General features: G+C 37.1%; 2 protein-coding genes across 2 annotated transcripts in view; one reads left to right on the top strand and one right to left on the bottom strand.

The window, feature by feature from the left end:
* Positions 1–1,030: 1,030 nt before the first annotated feature.
* si:dkey-12l12.1 (uncharacterized) lies at positions 1,031–13,538 on the top strand. Its single transcript, XM_053612148.1, has 5 exons — positions 1,031–1,669; positions 11,411–11,521; positions 11,597–11,698; positions 12,979–13,038; positions 13,309–13,538. The coding sequence occupies exons 1-5, from the start codon at positions 1,553–1,555 to the stop codon at positions 13,372–13,374; spliced, it is 456 nt and encodes a 151-aa protein (XP_053468123.1). The 5' UTR covers positions 1,031–1,552; the 3' UTR covers positions 13,375–13,538.
* A 1,560-nt stretch (positions 13,539–15,098) lies between these two features.
* The window catches only part of acad11 (acyl-CoA dehydrogenase family, member 11), a 48,662-nt gene continuing 40,395 nt past the window's right edge, over positions 15,099–23,365 (bottom strand). Inside the window, exons 19-20 of the mRNA XM_053612144.1 lie at positions 19,232–19,341; positions 15,099–17,244 (exon numbers count right to left, since the gene is read on the bottom strand). Of these exons, the coding sequence (XP_053468119.1) occupies positions 17,130–17,244; positions 19,232–19,341 (225 nt within the window). The 3' untranslated portion in view covers positions 15,099–17,129. The remainder of the gene's footprint in view (positions 17,245–19,231; positions 19,342–23,365) is intronic.

Genomic DNA, 23,365 nt, shown 5'->3' with positions numbered 1-23,365 from the left:
AGGACAAGGGGGTGACCTGAAGTGAGCTGTGACCGGAGATACCCTTACAATTTAATCAATCTAGAATGCTTTTGCAAGAAAGAGTGGGAAAATATTGCCAAGCCTAGATGTGCCACACTGATGGACTCTTACCCAAAAACACTGAGTGGCATAATAAAATCAAATGGTGCTTCAACAAAGTATTAGTTAAGGGGTGTGCACACTTATGCAACTAGATTATTGTAAGTTTTTATTTTTCCTATTTTCCCTAAAATGTTTGATTGTTTTTCCACATATATTTTTTTTTATACGTGGTAATTTCATATTGAGGGTGGAAAAAGTTGTTGTTTTTTTTACATCACAAAAGCCTTCCAATTTAAACGTTTTATATCCACTGTACATGTAAAGAATAAAAAAATAATTACAATATTTACCATACAAAATAACAAAGCCAAGTGCAGAAACTGGGGGGCACAGTGGTTTAATGGTTACCACAAAAAGCTGATTAAGTAAAGGTGAAGTGCACATTCAATCTCACAAAGTCAGCATTTCTTCACAAGCCAGAAGCCATGGTAAGAAATGCTGAGTGGACCTGTTTAGATTAACAGTTTTAGGCAAGTACAAGACCCACTCTTACAATTGATGAAACGTCTTCTTAAACTCATCAGTATTACAGCTCAAGCTGTGTCAACCAATCCCCCTTGGGCTGAGAATCAATGAGACAGTGAGTTTTTGTAACATAATCCAATTCTAAGTGAAATGAAAATGTGTATGAGAAAGAGAAAGGGAGACATGCACATTACTCACATGTCTCTGACACGAAGTCAGAAGGTTTGTGCAGCTGCTAGATCTGTAATCTGGAATCAAGAATAAAACATTCAGCTCTAAATGTGAGTACATCACATCTGCCAGCTAGGAAGGACAAATAAACACCTACACCCCACTTTGTAAGTGTGTGTTTTACTCCTGACTCCAAAGGTCACAACTGCTTCAACCTTTGCAATGTGTCTGGGTAAGTGTTTGGAACTCATCTTCCTACACACCCTCAAATAATAGCACAGTCCACTTCAAAGAAAACACTGCAAAGTCCCCACAAGTCTGGAATGTGGCTATTATGTGGATAGAACATGCAGCTGGTGAGGATCGCTCCTCCAAACCCCATCAAATGTTTGTGCCAGCCTTTTACATTCTGTGGGGAGGACATGAAGAATGCAGCATACCAGCTGTAATCACTGTTTTGCTTTCAACCAAAACCTTGGTTGACTCCGCCAGTTTCTTCAATTTGTGTCTGCATCATAAAATAAAAAGCATGTCTGACATTCTGGGCACGTCTTTATACTATATGTTGTGTAACGGAATACCTGAGGTCAGAGCAATATGTGTATATGTGCCTGTCTGAGATTCTGCGTGTGTGTGTGTGTGTGTGTGTGTGTGTGTGTGTTTTGTATTGCCTCTCCTCCTTGTCTCCCATCTGGTCTCCATTAGAGCTGGGAGTATAAAACACAGAGAGAAAACTGTAGAGCAGACAGTCTTCCACACTTATTCTCTCTCACAAACACACTCTCTTGTAGCAATGAATACAGTATTGTGGGTTTTTCTGCTGTGTATGCCAGGCTACCTGATAACACACACTCTAGACTGTGCAGATGGGGACATGGATTGCGACAGTGGCCTGGGTGAAAGGGTAAAGGTAAGGGCTTTTTATACATTTTGAGATTTCACTCTCATCTACACCTAAATGTGTGGATGCAATAAAGTATTAGTAAAATGGTATCATGTCATTCTGTATTTGATCATGTTTATTACTAAACTTCTGTAACTGAAAAATATGGTAAAACAACGTATACTCCTGATCTCATACCTAAATTTATTTGTAGGTAGCAGTAAGTCGAAAAAAAAAAGCCATCGCCACAGTGGGATTTTTGGCCAAAAAAAAATTAAGCTTTCAAATTCTTAGACAATTCATATACCAGTGGGAAACAGTAAAACCTAATATATTAGCTATGAAAAGTTGTATTTGGAAATGCATACCTATAAAATGTATCTAAAGAGAAATACCTTACTGGTGTAGTTGAACCATGCATACCATTTAGAATAGTCGTATATCCTAAGCACTTTTGCATAGCATCAAAAGTTTAATAAAAAATATTCTTAGGAATATCATATGACGCAGCTTTGTCGCTAAGATATGTACAATATTTCCACATATTAAGGATACAGTATCATTAAACAGACATGAATTTCTAAGAATGCATATATAAATTCATCAAAAATGTTCTGTGTATTGCAAGTTTCTATTAGGAGACATCAAAACCTATGACAGAGAATGTTTGAAATGCATTGGCAATATTGGTTTTTTGGTGTCTAAGCCAATAAAGTTAAACTGAATTGAACTGACCACAACTATTTCTTTCCGGCAAAAGTGCATCACAGGGCCAAAGCGGAGCTTGTGGTCAGAACAGGGCAGAACATAAAAAGCTTAAGGTATCAGGAAAACATTTAAACATTAAAAGGACTAGTGATGACAAACATGGAGCCGAGGTGGGTCTCTCATGTCTCTCTGTCCTGCAGTGTCTGAAGCTCTACCAGCCTAGGTGACCAAAAAAAAAACCCATGAATAGAACAGAATGGTGCCAACTTTCCTTGGGTTTTCCATGAGTCAGTGGTCTGTTAATGTTTCCACTCAGCATAATATCATGGTCCACCCACCACTTCTGTTTTTCAGAACATAGAGACAGGGTATGAGACAGTAGAACCCTCAAGTGAAAAACAAATTGTCTGATGGCTGAACAAACTTTGAAGTTGAACTATCTGTTTGGGTAAATGCTGTATCTACAGTCATGTGAAAAAATAAGTACACCCCATGGAAATTGTTGTTTTTGTTTTTTTTTGACATATTTGGACAAGCAAACATGTGATCCTCTTTGAAGTTTGATCCTCTTTAGTGCCTGTTAATAAAGGTGAGACACATACAACTGACATTTTGTAGTAATTTTCACAATTTAAATTAACAAAAAAACAGATCAGTCACATGGAAAACGTAAGTACACCCGTACATTTAACACACCTTCATCATAAAATAAGAATCAGGTGTTCAATATTGGGTGCCAGTGATCAGAACCTGCTTAGGGAGTGCAGGTGGAACCTTATTTATGGTCTAATTTAAACCTCTCACATCTAGTCTCTGGTGTTTCCTTTGTAATTGAGGTGTGTGGTTACATGTTGCCAAGATCTAAAAAGTTCTACAAGGCCTTCAGAAAAATGGTTGTGGATGCCTATGGGTCTGGGAAAGGATTTAAAAAGATCTCCAAATTATTTTAAATTCATTATTTCACTGTAAGGAAAATCATCTACAAGTGGCACAGATTTCAAATGACTGCCAATTTGTACAGGAATGGCTGTCCCAGTAAATTCAACCCTAGAGCAGATGGTCTGATGCAAAAAGAAGTCTCCAAGAACCCCAAAATTGAATAACAGGATCTGTTAGTAAGTCTCGCAATGGTTGGTGTGCAAGTGTATGATTATACAATCAGGACGAGATTTGCTGTCTAAAAAGAACATCAGGGCAAGAATACAGTTTGCCAATGAGCATATTTTCAAAGGCCAGGCCTTTTGGAATAATGTGCTCTGGACTGACAAATCAAAGCTTGAGTTGTTTGGCCACAGTAACAGCAGACATATTTGGCGCTGACCAGTTTTATACCCAGGTCGCTGAATGTAATTGGCCGCTTCCGTCAACGTCCTGGATGATGGACAGCCTGATCGATGAATGGCGGTACCCTAATGAGCGACAGAGATAGAGGAGCAGAGCGCAACCAATAGAAAAAAAGGAAGAGGAGAGAAAGCAACAGAAAAACCGACACACAATCTTCCCACAATAACGGGGTACGTAATACCCCCACCCCTAAGACGAGACGTCCAGCATAATGTTGACATACACACAAAAAAACCCCACACCTATATATGTATGTATATATATATATATATATATATATATATATATATATATATATATATATATATGTGTGTGTGTGTATATATATATATATATATATATATATATATATTTTTATAAAACCCATTCATAACAATGGGTAAGACCGAGGAACACAGCTATGATGTGCAGCAAAAGGTTGTTGAGCGTCACAAAATGGAAAGTGTCTATAAGAAAATAGCACAATCATTGAAAATGCCCATTTCCACCATCAGGGCAATAATTAAGAAGTTCCAGTCAACTGGAAATGTTAGGAATCAACCTGGAATTGGACGTGTGTCTATATCGTCTCAACGCACTGTGAAGAGGATGGTTTGAGTGGACAAAAAATCTCCAAGGATCACAGCTGGAGAACTGCAGAAGTTAACTGCGTCTTGTGGTCAGAAAGTCTCCAAAACTACAATCCGAACTCACCTACATCACCACAAGTTGTTTGGAAGGATTTCAAGAAAAAAGCCTCTACTCTCATCCAAAAACAAACTCAAGCATCTTCAGTTTGCCGACACTACTGGAACTTCAAATGGGATCGGATTCTATGGTCAGATGAAACCAGAATAGAGCTTTTGGGCAATAAACACCAGAGGTGGTTTTGGCACACACAGAGAAGTAGCAATATTGAAGAGCCACATGTCCACGGTTCCACAGCTCTTTAAAGTTTTGTGGCTGTTTTTCTGCCTCTCGACTTGGACATTTTGTTAGGATACATGGCATCATGGACTCTATGAAAGCCTGACTGCCTCTCTGCCAGAAAGCTTAAAATGGACAGTGGTTGGATCTTCCAGCAAGACAATAATCCAAAACAAAATCAACACAATTTTTTTATTTTGTGGTTTACAGACCACAAAATCAAGGTCCTGTCATGGTCGTCCCAGTCCCATAGAAACCTGTGAAAGCCATAGAAAACCTGTGGGGTGAACTGAAAGAAGATTCCACCAGCGTGGACCTCGAAATTTGAAGAATATGGAGATATTCTGTATGGAAGAATGGTCTCAGACCCCTTGCCATATATTCTCCAACCTCATCAGGCATTATAGGAGAAGACTCAAGCTGTTATATTGGCAAAGTATTGCACAATGTATTGACTAAAAGGGTGCTAATAATTGTTGCACACCTATATTTAACAAAGATCATGTTTTTGGATAAACTTGTGTTTTGTTTGCAATTGTTTGATATCCATGACAGCGGAGTATGTTTGTGAATTTTTTTTAACCAAAGATCAAAAGATTAAACAATAAAGACAAATTTTCACAGCCTTATTTGCTCATATTTACCAAGGGTGCCAATATTAGTGGAGGGCACTGCACATGTGACACAGAAAGGTTAGAGAATTATGAGTGTAAACTATTACTGGATACGAGGCAGAGCCAATATACACCTCAAAATGCTGTAATGCAAGCAACAAAGCTAAAGCTTCTTTCTCAATCAGTGAGTAGTTATATTGGTGTGGGTTAAATTTCTTAGAGAAATAACAAATTGGATGATCAACTCCTTCCAATTCCTCCTTAAGAAGAACAGCACCTACTCCAAATGTGCTTGCATCCACCTCTAGTTGGAAAGGTAGTGAAAAGTTAGGAGCAGACATCACTGGAGAACTACATAGCAAACCCTTACTAGTATCTGGCATTTTGACATTCTGACTCTCTAGGGACCAAAAAATTATTTTGCAGGGCTAAGTAAGTCTGTCAGAGGCTTTGCAACTGAAGAAAAATTCTTACAAAAGCTTCTGTAATAACCCGCCTTTCCTAGTGCAGGAAACTGCTTAATAGCTCTTTGCCTACACAGGGCGGACTTGACCCTCCCCCACCTGCTTACCCAAATGTGTCACTGTAGCCTTAACAAATTCCCATTTGGCCAAATTCGGGGTTAAAGACATCCACGAGTCATTGAAAAACAGTAGCTATTACGGACATGTGTTCAGACCAAGTGGAGGAGTAGTGCTGCATAATTGGGGTCGCACCATTAACATTAATGTCATGGTACAGCACATCTGTCTGTGTAGGCACATCACCAAACGAATATGGGCAGGAACATGATATGACATCATCCATCAAAACCAGGCAGACTATCTTTTTAAGTTGTTTTTATAATCTTTTTAAGTTGTTTTTTAAAAATAATTTTATATCAGCTTGATAGCCATCAGCAGTACACTTCTCTAGAGCTGTTCTAGTTTTTTTTTTTTTGTAAAGCCACAGTCTCTGCAACAAAACAAACTTGTATGCAGAGTAAAAGCAGAATGGTATGTAGACACCATGGAGTCCTGTAACTAACCTGAAGATATGCAAATTCCTGGGCCTAGTCATTTACTTTGGCCTAATAAAGCCATCAATAGTTTGAGATTTGTGGAGAAAGAATAAGCTACATAATTTTCCATTCCAAACCTCTGTCCTGGCATTCTACAGATTTGAGGCAATATTTTAGATCCTGTACAAGAGCCATGTCAAAGATGATGAGCAGAATGACCAGCTAAAAGGCACCACTGGCTATGATTGGCTCTTTTATGTGAAGCCCACCAGGAAGCAGGGTATAACACCAGCCTCACCAGAACCTGGTCATTGATGAAAGAATGGCAGCCAAAAGATCTAGAATTGTGGATTTTGGGAGTTGTAAAGCCATAAGTTCAGCATGTCTGAGCCAGTGGAGGCTGCAGCTGTCAGAGACATGTCATGGGTGGCAGAGAAGAGGCCATGCTATCCAGTGACAATTCAACAGCTCAAGAGAGACAAAGCCTCAGCTGGGAGAAAACACTGTGTACTGTCTTCAAAGGAAGAAGTATAGCAAGATTATTTACAAATGCAGGTCTTGTGATGTGTTCTTGTGTACTATAGTGGACCATCTTTGTTTCACTGAGTTGGGATAATGTCAAGGACAGCCAAGCTCAATGATGTGCACTAGACTCTGGCTCATGATTTTTTTTATTCAGGTTTTTTGCACATTTGTTCATGTTTTGCATATACTAGTTTATATTTTGCACTTTCATAATTGTTGTAAAGTTATTTTTGCCTCCTAAAATCAAATCCCACGTCCATGTCATAGGAGGTGGAAACAGAACCTTCTGCATGCCTATATTACATATGTGACAGGCTCTGGTGCTCATTTCAGTAAAGACTAAATCAGATGAGTAAGTTTCAAACTTTTTATTTGTGAAATTGCACATTTTGTAGCTAAGAGTTTCAAGTATCATTTTGTGACATTTGGATATATTTTGTTGTGTATTTTGTTGGTGGTTTATGCCATCTGGAAATGTTCTATTTGTGTAATAAGCACATCTTCATGATTTCTTAACATTTGCATTATGGAAACTACATCCTATGCTTTCAATTTACTTAAAGCCATCAATGATGCATTTATAAAAGTTAGTAATTGTATTATAGCTCACAATAAGTATTTATAAGACACACAACTATCAACAACAATATAAAATAATTCACTTATTGGACATAGAAATAGATCTGTATTACTAATCAGTCAACTATAATATAATAACATAAAAATGATTTCATGAATACATACAAATTTTCTGAATACATTAATGGAACCATAAGACTGACTAACTAATATTTATAAATTGGTATACAATGCATTATGAGCATGGACACTGAAAAAGCAAGTGTATCACTTATAAGTAATTATAATAATAATATAAATGTAGCTATAACTGTTGTTATAACAAATTATAGGTCTTTATGTGTCGTTATAAATGTGTTTATAGAGCAGTAATACGTGCTTATAAATAATTATAAATGGGGCTATAATTCATTATAAGCATGGGCTTCATAGAAAGTGTTACCATAATAGGCAACACATGCCCACAGATGAAAGACTGCGCTGCTCCAGTGTCATGCAACACCTGGATTTCCATTTGATCATCAAGTTTACCACGAAAGATACAAAACCTTTCAACAGGAAGGGTTGATATACAGGGTCAATCTGAGACCCATGAACTGTTTTCACAAACACAATGAGCTTTAATGTTTGAACCTTGTTGCTTTTCTTTAGTACCAAGCAATCTGCAATTACATGACCAAACTTGTGACAGTTGAAACATTCAAGTCTTTCTCTGGCCTGTTCTACTCTGCTTTTAACTGGAGCGATTTGCATGAGAAAAACCGTGGGACTTTTTCTGTCACAGCAGGTAGTACTAAATACATTCTTATGTGTTAACACAAATTCATCAGCTAATACTGCAGCTGTAGCCAATTTTGTGACTTTCTGCTCATTTAAATGACGATGCATTCAGGCAAACACTTTGAAATCTTTAAGGAGCATTAATTCCTGTGAAGAAGAAAAAATATCAACCTTACTCAAAACACACCACTTATCGAATAACATTCCTTTTTCACATGCAAACTCAACAAACGTCTGGTTACTACCCTTCTTATGACTTCTAAACTTCTGTCTGTAAGCTTCCGGCATTAACTCATACACACGTAAAAATTGTTGCTTTCACCTTCTCATAATAGAAGCTATCTTCCAAAGACAAGGTAAAGAACACTTTCATCGCCTTCCACATGAGCCGACATTTTAACAACAATCACCATACATCCTTCGGCCAGTTCAATGAAACAGAAACTCTCTCAAATACCCCCCCCCCCCCCCATAAATTTCCACTTCGGTCTTTCTGAATAACGGCACCAGTTGAATGTTTTTACTTACATCAAAAGCAGAACCACACACTGGTGCCTCTTTAGACACTGATTCATAAGTGAACTAGCCAGTGGGTACAGACAAGGGCTTCCCCATTCTATCTCCAACTGGCTCAGTTGCACTTCTTTGTCAGCTTGAATATCAATCCTACGAAATTCGAGCCGCAGATCATCAGCTTTTTGAACTTATGCTCTCTCCTCCGCTTCCATGCGGAGTCGGTAGACACAAATCTTTAGTTGTGGCTCCCCTCTAGAAACCAGCGTGGTCGGAGAAAATCGCTCAAATGGGAGCAAACCCACTCTGGCTTCGGCATCAGCCTCCACATTGGCAAGCCTGGTCCCTTCATCTCCCGCCTTAGTGTTTTCACATGGTTGCACATCCTCATTAATTTAGTCTGCTTTGCTAGTCCCTGCAGGCAGAGCTAGAACTTGTAATTCCAAAAGTTTGTCTAAAACAACAATTTTAATTTCCTTTCCAATAATTGCTGACTAACAGCGATGTGGAAGTGGTCAGCTATTGACAATAGTTCATCCTTATGACATTTCTCACAAATATCTAGGGATGGGTTTTCAATAAAGCCAAGCACATTAGCAGACATCATGAAGCTTACAAAACACTAACAATTGGTAGGAACACACACACACACAGAGCCACTAACCTAAGCACTAACCTCTGTACTCCATGTACACATGTATCAGTCCATAACAGCGTCCTCAAAGTCACTGGAAAAACTATCCTGGAACCAGGAACTTTCCCAATAACGAGAACAGAATCCTGGACAAGCCCCCACATTATGTTACACCCCCTAAGCTGGCCTAAAGGTCTAATGAGGGAGACGTAGACATAAAATTGAAAGAACTTTCCAGATTAGAGTATTATCACTCTGAACACCGGCTGCCGATGAACTGACACAAGGAAATCAAAGTAAATGCTGGAAAAGTGTTACAACTTATTTAGTGCAAAGAAGAAAAGCAAAGGGAAAATAAGTATACATACAATATTCATAAGGTAGTAATTAAAACAAAATGAAACACAGGGAAAAGGAACACAAGCGGTGCTAAACCAAAGAAAATAACAAAACCAAAACACATGTAAATAGTCCCCTCCTCCCCTCTGTAATCTAACTGGAACTGAAAGGAAATTAAACATCTTCAGCATGCAACATGCCCTGACTACCATTACTCCCGCTACCAAACCAAAATTACATGGGGTGTAATTTACCGATTGTATTTACCTAACCTAGTGTATTTAACATCAACGGAATCTACATGTAATATGTAAGTCACGTGATGTATTTCCCTGTTCGCTTCTCCTCAGTCTGATGTAGCACGAACTACAGGAAAGATGTCCACCAACTCCACACATGAAAGTAAATAACAGGAATAACAACAAAACAAGCCAGTAGGAACAAAACCAAACAAAAGAAATAGCCAAAGCCAAGAAAAACTAATTTACAAAAGTTACTAGTAAACAAATAAACACAGGAAATGGAAAAAAGCCACCCACAGAGTAAACGAAAGAGAATAGCGATCTAGCAACAGGATCAACTACTCAGAAAACAACAACCTCTTCTTCCGGGTCTTTATACTTGGGTCACTGGCTGTAACTGGCTACTTCCGTCAACGTCATGGATGATGGATAGCCTGATCAACCAATGGCAGTACCCTAATAAGCGACAGAGATAGAGGAGCAAAGATGGAGCAAAAATTTCAGCAAGCCGATGTCAGGGACCGGTGTTATTTCTGCTAAAGGGGGCAATACTAGCTTCTGAGGCCACCTGAAATGTACTTACTTTTTCCACACAAGAATATCACATGTATTTATATTTCTGTTGAATAAATGATTGAAAAATAATTTTTTCCTTGTGGTTTACTTCAAGTATATCAACTTTATTAATAGGCACTGATTCAAACATGATCAAATAATCACTTGTACAAATATGTAAAAATAAATAAATAAATAATAATAATAATAAAAAAAAATTTAAAAAGCCAACAATTTCCATGAGGTGTACTTATTTTTTCACATGACTGTATTTTTTTATATCTGTTAGAAGGCCTGACATATATTATGAAGTTATGTATGATAATCACCAAAGTGCAGCATTTCTTAGTGCTTAATCTGATCAAGATAGATTTATTACATTTCATTTAATAGCTGCTTCTATCCAACATTATTATGGGGATATAATAATGTGCTATTTATTTATCTATAATTATCTTTTTTCACTTCAATTAAATGAGGGTAATAAAACACCAAGTGTATTCTTGTTTTGTGTAAATTTTAAGGAAAACAAACAAAAAAAACCCTTACTTTTTAATTTACTGGGGGATGTGGGAGTGTGGGAGGAGGGTATTAGGCAGAAGAACACCTATCATCCTTGAATGTTAAATTTCAAAATATTTAAGAGCCTATCTGATGGTTTTTAAACAAAGATTTTTAAAGAATTTCTTATAACCCTAATACATTGAATAAACCACCTTGACATGAACATGACGTTTAGCACATTTAGAGCTATACCTACTGATTTATGGTACATTTAACAAAACTAACTCTACTGTTATTTGATTTGAATGGATGCTTACACCATGTAATAACTACTTTGGCATAATTACACCAAACCAACATACTCATGAGCAAACATTTTGGTATATGTGTATTGGTAAAATTGTTTGAGAATGATGAGATATGGCTCTACCGTCTTTAGTTTATACAATATTTGCATGTTTTCTCTAAAAGAAACATGGTAGCTAAAAGTAACCATGAGATATAAATAACCTGTATTTATTTCAGTTAAGGTTTTTGAGGCAGACAAACTCAGACCATGAGAGAGGAGCTCAACAGAGCCAAGCCAACCTACCAGGAGCCTTTACAGCCAAGGGTTTCCCCAACACTCTAATTCAGGTGTGTGTTTATGTTTGTGTGTGCACCTGAAATAAAAAAGATGAACATCTATTATACTGTTTTTTACTGTTTCAGGCTGACAGATCAAGGCGTCATCTGAACAGAAGACCACTGCCTCCTAGGTCACGAGTGGGCAGTTATTCACTGCTCAGTCACAAAACTATGAGTCCTCTGCAAGTATGTATCTATGGCAATGACCCCAAATATGATCCTAAACGTTACCTTTTACTCTAACCGTTAATTCATCAGTAGGTACCATATTATCATCAAGAGATCTGTGGAAAAAAATGCCTAGTCAGGTGCATAAGAAGACCTTTAATCTAAATATCTGCAGAAATCAAAGGCACAGTGAGACACAAGAAAATGCTCACATTTTAATGGGTATGGCTTAAACTTGCCAATTGTTATGAAAAGAGACTTGGACAGGAAGTAAACGCAGGAGTAATGTCTTTATTTAGACTTAAGGCAACACCCAAGGAGGCGGGAAACAAGGTCTAAACATAAAACTAGAACTGAAGCATGAAGCACAAAACTTAAAACCAGACTATGACTTGAAACACTCATTTAACTCAGGCAGGAAACACTCATCTAACTAGGGCAGGAAACACTCATCTAACTAGGGCAGGAAACACTCATCTAACTATGGCATCAAACTTTCATTTAACTATGGCATCAAACTCTCATTTAACCATGGCATGAACTAAGGAACAAGACAGGACATGGAACTTTACCGCGTGGTGCCATTACACCCATCAGTCTCTATTAGTCTCTGCTCTAATACCGCGCGACGTGCGCACCAACTCGAGGGGTTTAAATAACCAGTCACAATTACCCCTGAATACAGACAGCTGGGACCAATCATGACACACCCTCGAATATCAACCAATACCTGAACTGGAAGAGAACCAAACCAAAACAAAAGGCACGTGTCCGTAGGAAACAGACTTAGCATTCATGCGCACTTCGAACACGTGCTTTCCCAGTGCTCGTGCACGTTGTCTCCACAGCTACCTCTGCCGGCGAGATCGTGACACCAATGATAACATGAGCATGAGATAGGGGTTTATATAGCAAGATTTTCACAACTGGGAAATGGAAAATGCATCCACAACAAATAGTACTTGGCTGAGGGTGCTCTCAGTTGGCTGGGATGGTGTTTCTCAGATGTAGATTCTCACTGTCCTACAGATATTTAGAGCTAATGTGTTATGTGGTAGCAGAAATGTCTTTCTGGGAACAGGAAATAAGCATCCTTTGCTATGGTAAACAGATGAGGTTGTGCAGAATAATTTCATCGGAACGTTTTTATTTCAGTTCAATGAGGTTAATAAAAAAAAAAAACACTCCGCATATCTCTTTCAGCATGTCAGGTATAAATGTTGACGTGCCGAATTTATTTTTTGGATATTTCTTTCTTTGGATATTTCAAATTTATTTTTTGGATATTTCTGTTACAGGTTGTGAGAGCTCGAAGGCATGCTGGGGTTGCTGCTGATCCAGCCATGCCTTCTAGAATGGTAGAAGCAACACTTTATTCATCACACATACAAATACATTCTATTATATTTCACAATACTTACCAATCATGAACTGAAATGGTGGTGTAAAAGAATCTGCTAGATCTGTCTAGACATATGACCATAAACATAACCCTAGTTACTTACAGCAACAGTATGTGATTGAATAATTTTCTGTTTTAAGAGGAAGCTCACAGCACACATGGACTTGCAGTTAAAATGTAGAAACAGAAATGACTACACAACTGAACGTGAATATTACTGTTTTAGACAGTGAAGCAGAGGCCCAGAAGTGTGACCAGGAAGACGAACACAAAAGTTGCAGTCTGCTCATGAGACGGGATGTTCGTAGGGAGAAAGTCAAAAGAATCCAAAGGCAAATATAGGGATGCATATATTTAGATAATCTATATTTTGTCCATCTGTTCACTTATGTGCTGTCATTTAAGGTGTTTCTTGATGGTGTTTTATGCTTTAAAGTAATTAAAAAATAGTGGAGATGTTGAGTAAAAGTCAGTTTTTGCTCTAATATGGCTTTTATAAGATTTATTGTATGCAAATGTTTAAGGCTTTGTCCAAGGTAAAGTCTGATTTGGACAACTTCACTGTAATCCTTAAGGTATTATTGTGTATATTGTTTGGAAAATGCCAGCGATCCACTGATAAAATGGTAAAATACAAGAAAACACAAACATTCATACAGAAAAACACAGCATTTATAGGACACTGGAAGAGATCAAGTACTGAATTACTCTTTTATAGTGCATACGTTTTTTTTGTTTGTTTGTTTTTGCAGAATTTGGGCCTACTGATCCACAAATGCAGGAGATATTTTCTGTAGAACATTTTGTATTTGTAAATCAAGCCATCAGAATAAGTGCTACTCAAACCTCCATAATGTCAGGTTGTAGTAATCAAATACCCTGCTTAAAACATTTATTCCTGTATATTTAAATGAAAGTGTTTCTAAAACCTTTATAAAAAAGATTCTTTGTGTTTTTAATATACTAAATGGTGCAGATCTATATAGAGTACTTTTCAAGAATATTTTCTGGTCTGGTGTCAGATTCTGATTAAAGTCACTGCTGATTAAACATTCATTATATCAAACAAGCTTCAAATAGTGAGCGATGTCTTGTATTAAAGTAGCCAAACATTCTGTGTTCAATTGTGTTAACTCAAGAGAAAGCGATTTAGTGAGTGAGAGAGAGAGAGAGCGAGAGAGAGAGAGAGAGAGAGAGAGAGACCAAATCAGACAAAATAAATAAGCAAAGAACTATTTAAATGGTTCTCCAGCTACACATAGCATCACTTACCTCTTAACCCGAATGACTCATGACTTTGTGTGAGTAAAATTTGGGCAAACATATGTACTGTCCGAAGGTCTCTCCCTCTCTCTCTCTCTCTCTCTCTCTCTCTCTCTCACACACACACACCGTGTTTACATTTTTGTGGAGTATTTTCACTGATGCATATTCCTTAGTGGAACTAATGCTACACTAACACATAACCCTAAGCTCTGTTATGCTTGGCTCTTTTTATTTTAAATAAAATGCACTTGTTTTTGTGCAAAAGACCAGCTAAATTCATGGATATTAAATAAAGCATACAGTTTTTGTGGAAAAAAGGCCAACTGTCCCCACAAGGTCAAAAATATCAGATACAGTTATTCTGGTGGGCACATTTGATGCTCGCCAAGATAAAAAAGGGAGGAAAAAAAAACAAAACCATATGTGCACACAAGCACAAAATACTGAAAATAAACAGTTCACAAATTTATGCCAATTAAAAAAAAAATATTTGGTAAGCAAAATGCATCTTAATACTATTTTTATGGAATCATTCAATTGACTTGTACTATGCACCTGTACCTTTTACTAAGGTTAATTTAATTTATTTATTTTTTTAATAAATGCTGCAATTCTTGCACATAGGGACAATTCTTCATGGGGACCTCAAAAATTTACGCACATTTCTACCACTATGAGGACTTAGGTTCCACATACTTTCATTTCATGAACTTCATTTTCTTTTTTACTTTAATTTTCCTTTAATTTCCATTTATTTCTCATTTATTTGAGAGTCAGGTTAATCTAAAGTGACTTACAGGTATGGCAGGATACAGTCCAAGCACATAGCAGTTAAGGGTTAAGATCTTACCTGAGGGTCTAACAGTGGTTTTCTGGCAGATGTACTTTCTCACAACATCCTGCTAACCAGCACAGCACATTAACTAATGAGCTTTACTTTTCCAGAGATTCAGCATGCAATTATAGATTTAAAGAGAGCTTTATATTCTAAAACAATTCAATTATTATTTTTATTTTTATTCACACAGTTTTGAGTCATCAGTGATCTGAAAAGGACCTGTTACATATTTATTTCTATAAGCACATCACATTTGCACAGTTGCGGAATCTGTTTATTATCACAAGATTTCATACTGTAATATTTATATTGGTTGCACTGATCAACACTGTAGGCTTTTCATTAGGCTATTCTAGTATTGGTAAATGTAAAATGACGCATTGATTGTTTTTTAACAAAAGATCAAAAGGTTATAATCACAAAAATACTCTGCTCTCATGGATATCTAACAACTGATTTCAAGGTGTTGATTTGGCCACCAAATTCCCCAAATCTCAATCTGATAGAGCATCTGTGGGATGTGCTGGACAAACAAGTTCGATCCATAGAGGCACCAACTTGCAACCTATAAGACTTAAAGGATCTGCTGTTAACATCTTGGTGCCAGATACCACAGCACACCTTCAGAGGTCTTGTGGAGTCCATGCTTTGACAGGTCAGAACTGTTTTGGCGGCACAAGGGGGACCTACACAATATTAGGCACCATATTTAATGTTATGGCTGATCGGTCTATATACACACACTCACTATCCACTTTAATAGGAACACCTGCACATTCATGCAGTTATCTGATCAGACAATCAGGTGGTTGCTGCGCAATGCAAAAAAAAATAAATAAATCATGCAGATACAGGTGCAGAGCTTCAGTTAATGCATACATAAAAAACATCGGAATGAAGAAAGTGTGACCTCCGTGACTTTGATCATGGCATGGTTGTTGGTGCCAGATGGGCTAGCTTCAGTAGGTCAGAAACTACTGATCTCCAGGGAATTTCACACACAACTGTCTTTAGAGTTTTCACAGAATGGTGAAAGAACCAAAAAACATTGCGTGAGCAACAGTGTGGGTGGAAATGCCTTGCTGATAAGAGAGATCAGAGGAAAATGGCCAGATTAGTTTGAGCTACCAGTAAGGATATAGTAACTCATATAATCACTCTTTATAACTGTGGTTATAAACACAACAGAACAACACAACAGCAGAAGACCACACTGTGTTCCACTCCTGTCAGCCAAGAGCAAGAATGTGAGGCTATCACAGAGTTGCGAAACTGGTCAGTTAAAGAATGGAAAAAGTTCAGGTGATTATTTTTTTTTTGCCCTAATCTTCAACTGTCCAGTTTAAATGGTTAAATGGTTAACGTATCAGAGATCACATTCTTTCCCCATTCTGATGTTTGATGTGAACATTAATTAAAGCTCTTGACCTGTATCTGCATGATTTTATGCATTGTGCTAATGCCGCATGACTGACTTTCTTTTTTTTTTTTAGAATTTTCAAATATTTAAAATAAAGAAAGTAAATTTTCAATATCTTGAGTATTTAATAGTTAAGAGTCCGTACTCTTTCTAGGGCCCTATTTAAATGTAAGCAAGTTTGGGATATTGATCATGTTTACTTTGTTGCACAAATGGTCAGATTTTCTTCACACCTAATCTCTTCTATTGTTCAGACAACACTCCGTTGTGGTCAATAATATAAATTTGTAATGAAAATTTTTGCATTAAATTTGAAAAGAATGTAAAATAGAAGCATTTTCTCTAGTGGTCTCAGACTGTTGAGGCCCACTGTATCTGCATTATCATTACAAAGCTTTAAGCCAATATGAATAAATTACTTATATTAGTAAAGAATTATGAATTTTATGCTGAGTAATATAATTTGACTAAAGTGAATTAAGTTTTCATAACTGATTAAATAAAGTTTTCAGTAGTGGTTAGTTTAAAGTTTAGCGGGAATTCGTCTGAGCTGATCCCTGAGCTCCATTAGGGCGATGGAGGACAGATGAACCTCGTCAGGACCATCAGCTAGACGCAGAGTTCGTGCATATGTATACCTACACACAAACACATAACCTTAGTGTGTAATTTACACATTTTAACTATACATCTGACACAACAAAACCATTTCTCTTGTGCCACACAATACTGACAATGTACAAAAATAACTGCATAAAATAAACACACAGCAGACCTCATTTATTAAGCTGGACAGGAACGGATTAACTTGTAATTTGCTCTGTAGGATCGTTTTCACAAGAATGGTATTCATGAAAATCTTCAGAAAAACATTTGTATTCTACTCATGCTTCTGAGTGTGTGTAAATTTATGCATAAGAATACTAACTAATGTAAACCCTGATTGATTGGTTTATATAATTTGCAAATATTACTGCACTTCTATATATGAAATATACTATTGATTTTAAATTGCTCACTCTTCATACATTTACAGCATCTAGCAAACACCCTTATCCAGAGCCACTTACAGAGGTACTTTGGAGTTTCTACCAAAAACACATCCTCATCGAGAAAGTTTTGTGAAAACCAATCCTTTTATATTACTGGCATTAATTAAAGAATATGAAAAATAAAGAAACACAAACCCATAAATTAAGACAAATAAAAGCAGTCATTCAATAATGAAAAAAAAAATGTCACTGTATAAACAGAGGATGGGACGGTCTGTCTGTGCAAAACTGTAAGCAGTAAACGAAAACCTCGACTGACAGAAGCTGGCTTTTAAATTGGTTCTATTTGCCACGACATGCACTTTTAATGCTTTGCAGCACTTCCAGAAGTTTGGCAAAGACACTTTAAACAATTTTGAAATTGCAGTTTCTCTGTGTGCAATGCTCTGTGTCCATAATTGCCTATGTACACTGTAGGTCTTTTTTTCTCCATTTTCTTGTCACCTCACTTTACTTCACACCTAATTCAACTTTTCTGTAATTTGTCTCTAAATGTTGACTTTCTGAGGTGCTGTTACACTGCTAAATATGTTTCCTGGCATAGATGTGCGCCAAAATAACTTCCACTTCTTCCTTCTCTTTCATAGTTTATAGTCATTCGTACATCCAGTCCGCTCTGAGCTTCACATTTTATGGAGTCTTGGTGGTGTCACTACATGCAAATGACCTGTGTCGGGAATGTGCTTTGCACTTTATAGGTGATCAACATGCACATGAAAGTTTGAAGAAAATCAGCAATTATAAAACTTGTAAATCTGGTGGAAATTTTTTGATCAGTTTGGCTTACGCAAACATTTACACACAACTTTAGTAAAAGATTGATAAAATAGGCCCAATTATTCAAATTTTAAACTCAAGCTACCTTTCCCCTAACAAAATTCTCTCATAATAACCTCTTTTTAGAAGAATAATTAATGTAAGTGGCAAAATTATTGACGTTATGCTCTGGGGCATTTTGCATGTGAGGGGTATACTCACTTTTGTGAGATACTGTATTTATTGACAGAAACTTCAAAGCACTCCTGTAAGTAGCTCTGGGTAAGAGTGTCTGCTAAATGCTATAATTGTGAAGCTTGAAAAGCTTTGGTAAGCCACAAACAAATATTTATGAAATCAAAACATGAAAACTACAAATTTCCTTTTATGAACGCTATAAAAAAAACACATGAAAATATTTATTTACAGTCATTGTCTAAAGAACTAAACCTACTAAAACCAACTAGACCTACACTAAATATCTGTACACTAAACTACAGATTAAAAAAAAATATACTAAAAACAAAATCGAAAATGAATAATGGACAGCATTGCTGCCAGTGTAGCCACTAGCTATCCTGTAATGCTTTAGCTTTAGCTAACTTTATTAAAATACACTGCCCTACCCTAGTGTCAATTGTTTGAGAGACTAGTCAACTTTTTGAACATACAATTAATGTGTTAACTTTTTTCCCCTTCATATCTTGCTTCAATCTGGTAAATTATGGCAAATTCTGGTAAAGTGGCATGCTAGACCATTAGTGAAACTTTAATACCACCAAAAACATCTGAGAGATATTTAGACCTTCCTACTCACATTTGTGCAAGGGGGAAGTCATCAGATACTCCTGCACCCCCGTGGACCTGAATGGCACAGTCCACCACCTTACAAGCCATCCTGCCAGCTGCTACCTTTATCATTGCAATCTACAGGAGACAATGTGAGGAACACACACACACAGACACACACACACACACACACACACACACACACACACACACACACACACAACCGATGACATTAATGTGGTCTTTGTTGTCTTTTGGCTGCAAACATGTATGAAAATGTTGGAGGAGGTAGACTGTGTATATGATTTTAAAGGAATATTCCAGTTTGCTTAGCTTTATACTGCAACTACAAAACTAATATACCCAACAAGTAAGAGAATTTTATAGGTGCCAGTTTATCAAAGTGAAAACTCAATGTCAGCATCACACAGTCACCTCAAACCATGTTGTTTAGTATCTCAAACAGACGCACTTATGTGATGTCTGGCACTGAATGACACATTTATAGAAATGGACAACAGGAGCTTCCAAACAGAACAAAAGAAAAAGTGTTACTCCTACTGATTGAGAGTTTGAATCCAAGCAATGTCACAGCCGTCTATGACCAGAAATTTGAGAACGCATAACTGACAGTGCTCTTTGGGTGGGAGGGGTGGTATTACTCTTTCTCCACTGTCAATCACAGTGACACTAACCACTCGAGGGTGTCTGTTCAATCATGTATGCAGAAGAGAGCAATTAGCACTCCCTTGGTTTCAGTTGAGCTATTTCTTTAATATGCCCAAGCCTGAAGATTTTACTAAGAAGTGCTTTCAAGTTGTGTGTTCATGGAACATAGCGTGGATATAAAAGGTCTACACACCCCTGTTTAAATTGGAGGTTTTTGTAAAGTACAAAAATGAAACCAAGACAAATCATGTCAGATCTTTTTCCACCTTTAATTTGATATAGCAAACAACAAACTTCGAATGAAAGAAAAATAGAAACATTTTAGGGGAAAGAAGAAGAAGAAGAAGAAGAAGAAGAAGAAGAAGAAAAACAACTTACAATAACCTGGTTGCACACCCATAAACTAATACTTTGTTAAAGAAACTTTTGCTAGTAATACAACATTCAGTATTTTGGGGAAAGAATCTCTCAACTTAGCACATCTTGATTTGGCAATTTTATTCCACTCTCCCTTGTAAAAATGCCCCAGATCAAACTGTTAGGGGATCTGTGCACTGCCCTCTTCAAATCATTCCACAGGTTTTCAATATGATTTAGATAGGGGCTCTGGGCCATTCCAAAACTGTCATCTTCTTCTGAAGTTGTTCCTTTGTTGAATTTGATTTGTACTTTGAGTTGTTGCTGGAAAGTGAAAATTTTCTTCCTCTTCAGCCGTCTAACAGTAGACTACAGGTTTTGTGCCAAAATAGATTGGTATTTGGAGGTATAAATGATTCCCTTCTTCTTGACTACAGCCCCAGTCCAAGCTGAAGAGAAGCAGCCCCATAGCATGATGCTGCCACCACCAGGCTTCACCATGGGTGTGGTGTTCTTGAAGTCATAAGATAAGTCTTGTTTGTTCACCAAACATATCTTATAGAATTATGCCCAGAAAGTTCTACCTTGGTATCATCAGTCCATAAAACTTTTTGATACATGGTTTTGGCAAAATTTAGGCAGGCTTGGGTGTTTTTCTTCTTGTGGGAAAGGTCTAGCCCCCCTACCCTATAGCCCAGATATGTGACGAATACAAGAGACTGTCACATGACCAATACTTGCAGGATATTCCTGCAGCTCCTATAATGTTGCCGTAGGTCTCTTGGCAGCCTCTGTGATAAGTTTTCTTCCAGTCCTTTCATCAATGTTTTGGAAATTCTTTTGTACTTGGAGGATAGGTAAGGATTCTAAGTAAACAGGCAGCAACAAAACCACAGAAACCTGGACCAAACGTTACACAAGAACTCCACTTAGTTTGCCACAGAAACCATAAAACAATGGACCCTCACTCAGCAGACACTGAGGAGCCGACATAATCACTGCCTGTTTGAGTCTGCCTAATCCCAGATATTCTGTGAACAATAGGACCAGTGTTAGATACACTCATGCCCAAGTGCTGAACCCTCTCAGTCATGGAAATGCCATTTAGGCTGTTGGCCAAGAGATGATGGTTCACCCAACAGGATGGTAAAAGCTGATAACTGCAGAAAAAGGTGACTCACCCAGAGAAGCCTTTTTGTTCTCTCACCCAGGTACACAAAGGCCCCAACTTGTTCATAGATTCCACAGACTGCATCAGAACACTCCATATAGTCTACAGGGACAATGACTGTGCATACATATAATGAATTCCCTTATAATCCGTTATAAGTGCAGAAGAAAACATGGATGAAAATAATAATAATTATTAAAATATTGAAAGTAAATAATAATGTTGATTGCGGTTTTAAAAATTTTAAACAGCCACAAGGCTGCTACTATTTGTTTGATTTTTAGCATGCATTATTATGGTATTACTATTAGAAGTGTATTTAACAACAATTAATATATGTATTGTTTGGGATGTATGTGCTTGTTGACTGATTCTCTGAAGGACATTCAGATAGAATGTTGTTACATGCATGTGTTAATATTTGGGACCAAAGTTTGATCCACATGTAATGAAAAAGTGTGAAACCACATGACTGCAGAGACAATGTTTGTCTTAAAGTATGATTAACGTCATAGGCAGAGAATACGGCTTACACCCTGCCCTAAGACAATGTTTCACTGGAGGAAATATTTTGGAGGAAACACCCTTGTTTGTTTGTTTGTATTTGTGTGTGTGCATTAGATTAGTTTCTGTGTAGTAGAATAGTTGAATAATGTCTCGTCTGTTTTTAAAGACCCGTGTCTTTATCTGCTTAACAGTTTGCTGTCTTGAGCTGCCGATTTTGTTACTATGCTCTTGATATAGTGTTTTCACTATATTTTGGATATTATTGCTGGTAATATCTAATGCATAATTAATAAATGCACTAATTTCAACTTATCACTGGACGAATAATTGACCAGAAATATTAAACTGGGAAAATTTCCCCTTCCGAGCTGATCTGCTAGTCTCTCCTACATATTTTAGTGGAGAATACAGGCAACTTAACCTAAATAGCTAACTTCCCTTACATATAATGGTGGGGAATGCAGGCAGCGTAATCTAAAATAGCTCATTTTCTCTACACTCTCCTCTCCGGATCAGTACCTTTCAACAATGACATTTTTGTAAACTCTTTGTGGACCACGGCTTCAGCAGTTGGATGAAACCAAGAAGATGCAAAGAAAATCATACATAAAATGCTGATCTTTATTTGGGGTCAGTGAGGACCCTGACCCTAACCCTAACCCTAATCAGAATCACGTAACTGATGACAGGTGTGTGATAAATTCATTTGAGCATGAGTTTGAATGCAATTGGTTAATTCTGAGCACAATCACATGCCCCATTATAAAAGAGTGTGCACACTTAGGCAAACAGGTTATTTTAAGTTTGTTTCTTTTTTTTCTAAAACATTTCTGTTTGTTTTTCACTTGAATTTTGTTGGTTGCTATATCACATTAAAGGTGGAAAAAGATCTGAAATGGTTGTTGTTGGTTTCATTTTGTACATAACAAAAACTTGCACTTTTACACGCCAGGATGTTTTATCTGCATCTATTGATAAGCTTATTGGACAGTATATCATTACAGATAATAACAGGATACTGAGCCAAATTATTATAGTTACTTTACAACTGTAATAAAGAGATCAGCACAAGCTCACACTCTACAAGCTACAATTTATTCAATTTTGTTGTACTTGTACAATGACAATAAAGATATTCTATTTTGGTCTGCAGTGACTACAACCAGCAACATGGCCAGGACAACATGGCCAAAGGCCCAGTAAGAAATTACTGTGTGAAAATACAGGGGGAATTTACCCACAGTGCAGTTTCACAGCACCAAAAATGATGGATTTTATTTTTAGTCTTAGATTTTTTTCCCCAGATTAGGTGTTGGGACAATGTAGGGCAAGCTAGTTAGCAAAAGCTAGCTGCATTACAGGATAACTAGTGGCTACACTAGCAGCAGTGCTGTCCAGTATTCATTTTGGATTTTGGTTTTATTATTAGTATTTTTTTAAGTGAATCTTTAAGTATAT

Source organism: Ictalurus furcatus, chromosome 23 (genome assembly GCF_023375685.1).
Source record: "Ictalurus furcatus strain D&B chromosome 23, Billie_1.0, whole genome shotgun sequence".
NCBI lineage: Eukaryota > Metazoa > Chordata > Actinopteri > Siluriformes > Ictaluridae > Ictalurus > Ictalurus furcatus.
Note: the sequence above shows the minus strand (reverse complement) of the source record. Positions and strands in the feature narration are given on the sequence as shown.

Excerpts from the sequence above, each read along its gene's own strand:
- si:dkey-12l12.1 (XM_053612148.1), top strand. The coding sequence starts at position 1,553 with ATGAATACAGTATTGTGGGTTTTTCTGCTGTGTATGCCAGGCTACCTG. Across the intron at positions 1,670-11,410 it reads GCCTGGGTGAAAGGGTAAAG|TTAAGGTTTTTGAGGCAGAC; the intron begins GTAAGGGCTTTT and ends TATTTATTTCAG. Across the intron at positions 11,699-12,978 it reads AAACTATGAGTCCTCTGCAA|GTTGTGAGAGCTCGAAGGCA; the intron begins GTATGTATCTAT and ends TTTCTGTTACAG.